We start from the raw sequence: 11,009 nt of genomic DNA, 5'->3' as shown, positions 1-11,009 counted from the left end.
CATCGCTGTTGTGTCGTTTGAGAATATTTTTTTTCACGGACGAGGTCGCCTAGTGACCATTTTGCGACGTAAGCATGGATGTAGACGTGAATCGAGTTGCACGCTATGAGAACAGGCACTCTGTCTGCTTAACCCGTTGAATGCTGTAATTTTTCCTACCAAACGTTAAGTGCAACATGTAACCTATTTTCAAAACTTGCCAGTAATTATTTTGACAATTTTGGACCAAATGGACACAACTTTTCATTTGCTACAGTATTTGATCAAAATTTTTGGCAAAATATGAAAAAAGAATGTCTTGATCTGAAGAAAATGTCACTCTGTGTTGTATCTTATACAAAAATGACTTGTGCACTCAAAGGGTTAAGGACAGTGAAAAGATGGTACTTAGTACACATCAGAGTCTGCAACATTGCACGCAGACAAAGCATAAATACCTTGGAACAGCATATGGGGCAAAAGAGTTACTTTAAAAATGGGTCGAACTATGACCATTTTTAAAAAAAATGTAGGTCAACACATCTTGACAAATCTCACCGTGAAATCTCCTCGAATTCTCGGATGCCGAATGTTGTCTCTCTCTCTTGGAAGAGGTAAACAATTACACATTTGTAATTCTGTCAATGAAACTGTGGAAACACACTGAACAAAGTCTCGCCTTCGGTAAACCTCGCCGATTCAAAGCGTCTTGCAGCAGAATTGTACATTCGAATAGAGTGTATTTGGACTGTGTTCGAGTAAAAATATGGAAGACATGTACCCTCATGGGCATAGTAAAAGCGCTACTACCTGTAACCTACTGATGTATTTCCAGTAATTTTGCAATGTCTGTGACAAATTATGTACCACACCAAAACCGTGTTGAAAAACTTGGTGTTAAACCTGACCATACAGCCTGTATGTGTGAAAGTTCCATTCAATGATATTTGGACTGGAATTCATTTTTCAATAATAACTCAGCATTGTACGCAATTCAACGCATGCGCAGTGTCAATTCTTTTTATTTGAACATACTCTAGGGAGGAGAAGGATGTACTTGGTTTTAAAACAAAAATACTGGAAATATTCTCAAAAAGTTACGGTTATTTGTCCCCTTCATAACTTGGAAATGGTTTCCTCTTTAGCCAAATGAAAGCCTTTTACGAGACGGATAAAGTATTCAGATTATGTCGACATTGGTTGAGATGTGAAGCCACCCTGAAAATATAGAACGCTACAAAAATTATCGAATGAGCTTAAGAAAGCCACTTTGTTGTTGGCACCTGAATAAAACAGCCGCGACCATTCCATCATTCAATGATTGGACGAGGGAGTTCATACTGATTTCAAACGGTGTGTCAAGGAGTCGATAAAAACATTGGCTATTTGCGAATTTTAATGGTCCGGTAACAATGAGTTTCATATATCACGGAATCTCGTCACTCTGTGCAAATGATAGCTGTGGCAACCCTATACAACAACAGTTCAGATTTGACCTTCTCTAACCACAGTCGAAAATCTATAGTAATGAGATACCACACACCCAGATAGCGAGGCAAAGACAAGAAACACAGTTAGATGGAATATTACTATTTCGTCGACTAAGTATGAATGAGCTGGCTAGACCTTGCTTGATGTCACAGTTTCGGCTCGCTCCATGGTCTAGCGTTTGGGCAGACATGTGACTTTCTACGCAAACCATTTGACCCCGAAAAGGTTTTGCTATCGTTGGGGAAAACTGCTTTTATGAAAATCTCAAAATATTAACAGACAAGGAACAACGTTATTCTCTTTTCAGTGCGGTGTGAAAACACGCTATTTGTGCGTGAATGTACGTGTGAATCTCCTCTCTCTCTCTCTCTCTCTCTCTCTCTCTCTCTCTCTCTCTCTCTCTCTCCTAAATAAGCTTACTAGTCAAGTTTTTCATTTTTTTTGTCTCATGAGTGTTTCCTGTAGCCGTGAATAAGATACGTCGGGGTTTTTTTTCTCTCTTTCCTCTAGGTGATCAATGCAGTACACTAATCTGTAGTAGTAGACAATTAATTACATAAGGCTCAGCAGATCTGGATCTCTGTCCGAATCTCAATCGCTCCGTTTACGTAATAGAGTTTTCTATTTTCTCTCTGTTTATCTCAACCTGTGTGTATGTTGTATCCAGACTTTGGAATATCATAAAAACTCATGCAGCTATCAATGACGAGGTTGACTTCACAATAACCTTGACCATCGAATGCATTTTGCTACATTTTCCTCATGACACGCGTGTTAACTGTCACTTCAAAGTAGATGTGAACACAGTGACAGTAAAACTATATATATATATATATATATATATATATATATATATATATATATATGCATATATATATATATGTATATATAAATATATATATTTATACATACATACACACACACACACACATATATATTATATATATATATATATATATAATTATATATATTTATATATATATGTATGTGTGTGTGTGTGTGTGTGTGTGTGTGTGTGTGTGTGTGTGTGTGTGTGTGTGTTATTGTAATGTTTTATTTTTGGACATCAAATATTCTCAACACCACAGAGAATTTAATTCCAAAATGGCGGGCTCATGTTGACTGTATTGGGAAAATAACTTCATTGGTAATATTTTCATGCCAATGCTGAAGTATCTTGAGAAAAAGAAGTTGTTAAAATTTGTTCCCGAGCTTAATTTTTCGTCTACCCTGCCATTTTATATTGCCGGGGGGCCTGTAACTGACAGGTGACTTAAAGAATGAGAATTTATTTAACGTAAATGAATCTATCAAGAGATTATGTCATAAAAATTCAAATGCAATGAGACACTTCAATGAATTTTACAGAAGAAACTTCAAACGTTGTTGCTATTCAAGGAAAGATACTCTCATAATTTAAGCAAATTGAAATATAAAGTTATTGAAGAATTCGGCGAAATTCCTGAGAGGATTTCGTTCCTCAGTTTTTCTCGTTTAATCAATAATGTGATATCAGCAACACTTCTCCCGGTCCGCACGACTTTTTTCGATGGGTCTGTATGGCACAATCTCACTGATTTACCTGTTTTTGAAAGAGGGTCTCTACCGCCATATAAACACTACTTTGTTAGCAAACGTGTCTACCACTGTGAGACAGCGTTTAGGCTATTGGTCGAGGTTGAGAAGAAAACCTGTCGATGAAAACGAGATTACAGTATCTTCTTGCAGTTTTTGGAAAGTAAAAGAAAGCAGTGAAATCATAGCTATGTAACAGGTTGGGCAAGGGCTTCCCAGTATTCGTTGCCCGAATCCTGTTCAAGAGCGTTGAATTCAAACAACAAGTGGGTTCAGAAAACCTACGTAATTGAGTTTCTTTATGTGTATTTTAGGGTTTTTATGTTTTCTAACACTCGCCTTCAGCTATTTGTTCAGATGGATGACCAAGAATGAGCAGTGAAGTCATTTTTGACGTGTCTCGGGATTATGACTTCTCTCACGGCACTCTGTAAGATTTACCGGCAAAGTGGAATCATCGTTACCCGCTGCTCATCCGCGGAACTAAACCATGGTACTCACTCTCGTAAGGCCAAATACAAAATTATGCATGAAGAAATTTATGACGAAATACCCTTTCTCATTGAAATCCCACCGAATGACTATATCATAGTTTGATTGTCGTTTTGTCAATGCTTTGAATGGGTCGATTGGTTGCACATCGTTTCAAAGGAATTTTTTCTATGAAGGCGATGGTATTTTCTCAGTCTAGGACTTCTCCTCGGTTACGATGTACATAACACTTCCACCGTAGGTTTTGCTGATAGCATATAGGTACATCGTAATCGGGGATAGGTCCTAGACTAGTATTTTCAGTTTGCTGTTGCAGGTGAGATGAAATCTGGGTTTAAACACTCCATTTTGTTTGCAAACTTTGTTGAACAGAATACAGTCTGTACTGGACAGTGGACGTAACAATGTTGCCTGCTTATCGGATGCACATATGCCACTGAAAAAGGACAATTGGGTTCAACACACTATTCGACTGACGGATGTTTGTTAGGGCTGTTTCAGTGCACAGATAAGAGATGTGCGTTACTCATGGTGTTTTGATATTGTGTGAGTCAAGGTTAAGATGCACAGCCATGATGCTAGTTTTATGTCATTTCTTTTGTACAACTTTGAGGGCACATGCACCAGAGCAATACAGTCTTGATATTTCTTTGAGGGCAAAAGGAACTAGCAGCGTTCTATAGGTACCTTTGCTGACAAAATAACCGGTGGAAAACCTTTTTGTGAGAAGTACTCGACCTCACTGTTTTTGAGTATTTCAATGCATCCTGTCCACCCGTGAGGGCGATGTGTTCATGATGGCGTGGAATTCTGCTGAAGTTTCTGGAAGAATTGAAAAATCATCGTGAGACACATGCATATACAGTTTCCTATCAAATTTCTGTTTGCCTACAAAGCACTAAAAGGCGTGTGCAGGTGGCTTCTGAGCCAGCGGGAGATGAAGTTTTATTCCGATCTTCTGCTCGGAGGAGAACTTTGAATATAATCCAGCAAGTATTAGGGATTGTTCTATTCGGGAGACAAGCAAAAGGGGGAGGTAAAATCATGTGGTTGGCTGATTTTAAAGGGCAACTGGTAACCTTTTAGATTGAGAAAGGATCGGCCAAGTTTCTTATGGGGGAATAAGGAGAGAAGACATTAGTTGGCCTCGTTGCGCAGTTGCAAATATCTTCGACCTTACCTGTTCAGAATACCCCTGGTTACGATTTCTAGAAATAGAATGCCACTGATCTATCGTATGCATAAACTGTGTTCTGGGCTGTATGCGGTACGATCACCACGAGATTGCAATCCCTATCAATTGTTCTCGCCCGTGACTTTTCGGATCGTGCCTCGGAGATTTTCAGCCTCCGTGCTGCATGGTATCCAATGACGCATTGTGTGATTTAAATGAACAAGCGTGCACGAGACTGTCAGCATGCAGAAATCGTTCCTTTCTCTGAATACATCAACATTCAAACTCACAAAAAAACCGAAAATGTATTATTATTACCGATCATAATGAACCGAACTTCGCAACTTGTAAGGAAGGATAGAGATGGGCTATGGAAACATTATTTTGTACACGTCTCAACGAATATTCGAGACGTTGAAACATTTTCAGCGCCCCTCGCTCGGTATTAGAATAATGCAGTGGTCACCCAGGGGCCATTTGAGATAGGGTTGTCGCCTACTTGAAACTTATGATAACAACACACGTAGTAACATGTTCAGCTTCCGACTGTCATGATTAGAGATAGCCCGATCAGGTCAGTCGACGAGTAAACAGGTCGATGCAGAACAATAGAAGATTTATGTTGACAACTGAGCAATCACAGAGAGATAGGCTTTGATATCGCAGCGGTGTGATAAATGTGTAAATCAGGCCATTCACTCAATTTGACCGATAACAGCTACAAGCAAGATAACAGTAAGTGGCGACGGCGCGATTCCAGAGGAGGTGAGTCGCCGTAGAAGAATGGATCGCTTTCCGTGCATGATATTGATCGGGCTTGCCTTTTTCACTTACGGTAAGTCAACGATTGGTTGAATCTTTTATGATTGTCACAATTCAAGTTCGTCAGTTAATGCAGTACGTTGGTATTATATCCGCTGCATGCTAGAGCGTACAGAACACGACTCCGCATGCGCGAAAAAAGTGACGGGTAACGCGACAATGTAGAATGACAATGGAAACTTTCAAATCTCCATTTGCAGCGAATGGCACTTATCCGTTATCACTATCTCTATACTACCGTAACGTTAAATTACAAATAAAACGCAAAATTAAGACATCATAGTTTTATTTCTTTAAAAGATGCTGACCTCACGGAAAATTTGCAAATAACAGGTCACCCGACTATCAGGACGCGATCGGCCAGTCAATTGAAAAATCCAAGCCGATAAGGAGCACTCCACAGCAAGCATATCGACATTAATAGATATAAATAGAATTGAAATGGTATTGTTGTCAGACACATCACGCCACTGGATGTAAATGTTAGACACGCGACCGGCCAGACATCCAAAGTACATTCGGAAATGGAGATTGTCAACCTAGTTTGTCCGGCTAGAACAATAAATCGGAAATAATCAACCGTCAGGATAAAGGCTTTTGGATTGTGTCCAGCGGACAATGGGCACATGATCAACACACGATCACCGCCTGTCTGATAGAGGTGACTTGCAGTATGAAAACATGACGGATTTCATCAGAATCCATGATATTCTACTGATCGGTGCCATGGATGTATTATCATATGGCACAAAACTCAGTTATCATATACATGTTAAGATATGAGAGAGAGAGAGAGGGAGAGAGAGAGAGAGAGAGAGAGAGAGAGAGAGAGAGGGAGGGAGAGAGAGAGTGGGGGAGAGAGAGTGACAGACAGACCCATAGACAGACAGACAGAGACAGATAATGACAACCGCTCATGAGCACAAACAAAAAGACAGACAGACAGACAGACAGACAGACCCATAGGCAGACAGAGACATATATGACAACCGCTCTTTAGCACAAAGCACAAACAAAACAAACAGTGTGAGCCTCTGGTGACTTACTAACAACGGTAGAAACATTGATCGACATAGAAAAAAGTAGAGAAGGACAGAAAGTCCGATATATTGAGTTATGTCTACGATTGCAGCGATTTACAGAAAGGCTAGGGCTAGGGCCAGGACCATTTTATGATAGCAGACATGGCGCGCAAATGTTCGCATGGACATGTCATATGAGCAGTAGGATTGCCAGGAAAGCAATATGCAGCAAAAAGTACAACAGAAGACAAAAAGTGGAGCAAAGCAGAAATGTCACCCTTTGCATTAGTTTTTAAAGTTCCACCGTGACGTCGACGGCTGTTTGAATACAGACAGCCTGAACCCCCACTGTGCTAAGTGACAGACTCAACTGTTGTATGACCCATTACACATAGCTACCGTATGACAATAGTTTTCTTCGAAAGGTAATGCAGAGATGGGCAGTCACCAACCACTATCTCACGGGTCAAGTGTACTGAGTTTATGAACATTAGCGAACCTTATCCATTATTATCACTTGCGAAGAAATTCTCATTAAGGCGATTCAGTCTACACAGGTTAAAGTTTGGCAAACCATTGACACGAAAAAGGAAACCGCAATCAAGAAAAATAACCACCAAATGGTGTTCATAGACCAATTTCCTGGCAGTTACGTGGCGAACGCGCAAACAAGAGCTGCGGACCATGGTCTCCATAAAGGTGTTTCGCTAGCTGTGCGTGGCAGGGTTGCATGTGTGTTACCGGCTATAGGCCTCCTAGGCCTATAGCCGGTATGAAATATACACTGTCCCGCCACGCACGACTTGTTTTTCGCCTATATAGTAATACATATTCATGTTTTGTTTGCAATCATACAGGTGCAAGGAGTCAGATTGGCAATGACTTCTGGGATGGCAATGGTGAATTGCTTGATGGTAAACATGGAGATGTGCCCCTAAGAAACATCATTTTGCAGCATTTTGTGAGTACAAGATGTTTTCGGATAATGCTCAATGGCGTTTTGAAAGTAGGCCTGAATTCTTAAAACACCACCTGTTGATTCCCGCACAGACAAGAACTTGTCTGCGATTCGCGACAGTCTTGCAGGAACAAGATCATGCATACATACATAGCTATTTGCATTTTAGTGTATCGTAAAACTGATAAGGACAACAGTAAAATCGACGTGGTCAACAATTTTTTTTAAACTACATTTTACGTGGAAAGACTTCATCACATTATACTGTCAGGTGCAATTATCAGCTACGCGGTAATATGTGTCGAGTATAAAGGAATCAACTCTGCAAAAGTTGAAATATTGTCAAGCAGGTCAGGGATAGTCAAAACAATACCACCCGATCCACACACACCGACACCGGGGTCTTTTTTCTATACACTAAAATTCAAATGATTGTATACCTACCTACCTACCTACCTACCTACTACCTACCTACCTATCTACTTACCGATTCACCCACCTACCTACAACAACAAACAGGTTAACTTTAATATATGTGCCAAAACATAAAAGCTACACCGTATTTGAAGCAACATCATTTCGTAGGTCTACTTCATATACTTTTACAGGTTCAACATCGGGTTTCATCGCCAACCGTTCGCAGCCAGCGAGATCAGTTACTTCGGCAGCTGATGCTCTTTCGCTTGGCGGGAACTCGAATGGGGGAGTATATTTTGCGAGGACTTGAAAAGCGCCGAGAAGACGAAAGAGTGTACACCTTCTCGGTATTTGACGGATGTAATTGCGCTATCGAATACCAGTGAGTCTCACTTGATATTTCAATACTAGTCCGCGTTACTGCGTAACGGGGTATAAAAACAATTTCCAGTTGGAGGCATTGATTTTCTGCTCAGCCTAGTGGAACGCTCCTCGCGGACAGATATTCAGACTCTCAAACTTTTACAATTCTTTTCTGATATACCACTTGTATGGGTTCATTTTAAAGCTCTTAGTGTAAGAAAACTTTTCACCGGCTTAGATTTTCGAAATTCGAAAATTTTATATTTCTCCATAGAGTTAACACAGGGATGGGAGCCATTTTGAATTTTAAATATCCGTAAATCTTTGGTTATTTGTTTCTCTAGTACCAAAATTTGCACGGTGGCCCCCAATTTTTATTCTTGATTTTGAAAGAGAATGGTCGAAAGACTCCTTAAGGAAAGAGCAAAAATTTAAATCTTTCACTTTCGAGGTTTTTGCTGATCTAATGCTCATAATGAGCCATAAAAAGTAACGCTCATATTGAGTCACATAAAAACAATGGAGGCAGTCATGTGTTGCTCAATAGAAGTAATTATTCTCGAGTAGACTTTAGGCAGGTGAAATACTTTAACAAATTTGATTTCAAAGTTATCTGGTGCTAGTGGTGTTATTGTTTCACCTAAAGTTGACAAGGTGAATAAATACCCATAATAACACGGGTAAATGTCAACACTATCCTATAGGGGTATGTGTGTATTTATGTATCAAGAAAGGCGCCCTCAGACATGCACTTATTGATAACTTAAGGAAGACGGGCCCAGATATCTTCAGTCAATTCCTTTTACAGTGAATTTCAAAATAGCTTGGAATTACAACGTGCTTGGGTGATAAGAAAAACGAGTCTAGCGATAGATATGACGCCACCTGCATTCATTGCAAACGTTCACCTTCGATAAATATAGCAAGAATTAAACCAAATACGACGTACACTGTGCCGCAGTCAACATTGTCAGTGTTGCCGCGTTCCCGCTGAAAATCTCACCTGTACCACAGTCCCTCTATAGAGGGACTGTGCCTGTACACTGGCCGTTTGAACATTCTTATATTGCCTTTATGCACAGAACGCTGACGACAGGTTGTGTACGGGTCGGGACAACGATTGGTGTTTCCTACACTGAACGTTTTCTGTAAGTGAGTACAGTGGACGTCATATTTGGTTCAATTGTTGCAAAATCTGTCAAAAGCGAACGTTTGCAATGGATGCAGTCGGCGTTCTACTCCTCGAAACTTTCGCTCAAAATTTCCTCAAGGAATCGTTCAACCATACTCTTTCAAAATCAAGAATAAAAAGTTTGAAATTCAAAATGGCCGCCATCCCTACTTTAACTCCATGGGGAAATATAGAATTTTCGATTTTCGAAAAACTAAGACCAAGAGCTTTAAGATGAACCCCCTTAAGTGGTAGATCAGAAAAGAATTGTAAAGTTTGAGAGTCCGAATATTGTCCCCAAGGAGCATTCTACCTTAAAGTCCCTGAGATAAAAAACTCTGTGTCTCTTTTTGTTTTAGTGGTGAAGACGGGACCTCGAAGGGCTTTATATACGATTTTGTCGACGCAGGTACGCAAACAAGTTTTATCTTTCAGCATTCTTTACACTGCAGCTTTCCTGAAACCATACGAAGCTACATTATCAGAAAAGGGAGAGAAAATTTGACTTCCACCTCTCATTTCGGAGGAAGTTCCTCCTCATTTGTTTATTTGTTTATGTATCTTTTCTCCAGTGTGTGAGGAGGCGGGCAAGCGATGCGTAGTTGTCTACAATCCAGCGAGTCAATGCTATACGCACGAGGGCGAACATCCCCACGCTGGTCTTGGTAAGCATAGTAACAATATTTTGTTCAAGATGTGAAATATACAGTTCAATATAATTTAAGGGGTTGACTATAAATACAAATATTGTTAATATATATCTATCCCAGTTAAATTGAAGGGATTTTTAAGCTGATTTACGAGAGAGAGAGAGAGAGAGAGAGAGAGAGAGAGAGAGAGAGAGAGAGAGAGAGAGAGAGAGAGAGAGAGAGAAGGGGAGGGAGGGAGGTGACAGTAAGGACAATAAACGATAAGTGAATGTGAGACATTTGCTTTTTGAACTAACTTTTTACATTGCACCATGTGACCGATGTTTTCTTATAGAGTGATAAATTCCGAAATTGTGAGTATTTTTCGTCTGCTTATGGCTTATTCTGTTAGTAACACAAGGAATTGATATCAGTACTAACATATTACCACTGTAAACTGATAGTACTAATTTGAAAACTGAGAGAAAATGTGGAATGTTTGCCTTTGTTCTAAAATATGTACCGTGTCACTGTTCATATATTGTATGTTTTCGGTGGGGCATTTAAATTCCTCCAGACCTGTAATTTGGGTCCTCTGTACACTACCCGTCAGGTCCCCAGTTTTCACGTCCACGCAAATAGGGGCTGGTCAGTGCTATGGCCCTAGCTGGGCTGTCAAGAAAGCCTTCTTCCAAAAAAGGAAGTTCGCCAGTACTTTCTTTACAGACATTTTTTCTCGCATAAGGGAATCGACTGATGGGTGACGCTGTAATCAGCAGGCGGAGAAATGTAATTCGTTTGCTCTTTGGGTAGCTCTGAGAAATGAATAGGAGAGCTCAAGATCGAATAGCCAGAAGACAGCATAGCGGGTGAATATAGCGGAGAGTTATACTTGTGTGAAGTTGGGAAGGGGAAA

At 40.1% G+C, this 11,009-nt stretch overlaps 1 protein-coding gene across 1 annotated transcript in view; it reads left to right on the top strand.

The window, feature by feature from the left end:
• Window positions 1–5,411: 5,411 nt before the first annotated feature.
• The window catches only part of LOC139142916 (uncharacterized), an 8,118-nt gene continuing 2,520 nt past the window's right edge, over window positions 5,412–11,009 (top strand). The window contains exons 1-5 of the mRNA XM_070713108.1: window positions 5,412–5,546; window positions 7,413–7,516; window positions 8,122–8,312; window positions 9,824–9,873; window positions 10,037–10,129. Coding sequence (XP_070569209.1) covers window positions 5,495–5,546; window positions 7,413–7,516; window positions 8,122–8,312; window positions 9,824–9,873; window positions 10,037–10,129 — 490 coding nt within the window. The 5' untranslated portion in view covers window positions 5,412–5,494. The remainder of the gene's footprint in view (window positions 5,547–7,412; window positions 7,517–8,121; window positions 8,313–9,823; window positions 9,874–10,036; window positions 10,130–11,009) is intronic.

This window comes from Ptychodera flava, chromosome 10, assembly GCF_041260155.1.
Source record: "Ptychodera flava strain L36383 chromosome 10, AS_Pfla_20210202, whole genome shotgun sequence".
Taxonomy (NCBI): domain Eukaryota; kingdom Metazoa; phylum Hemichordata; class Enteropneusta; family Ptychoderidae; genus Ptychodera; species Ptychodera flava.
Note: the sequence above shows the minus strand (reverse complement) of the source record. Positions and strands in the feature narration are given on the sequence as shown.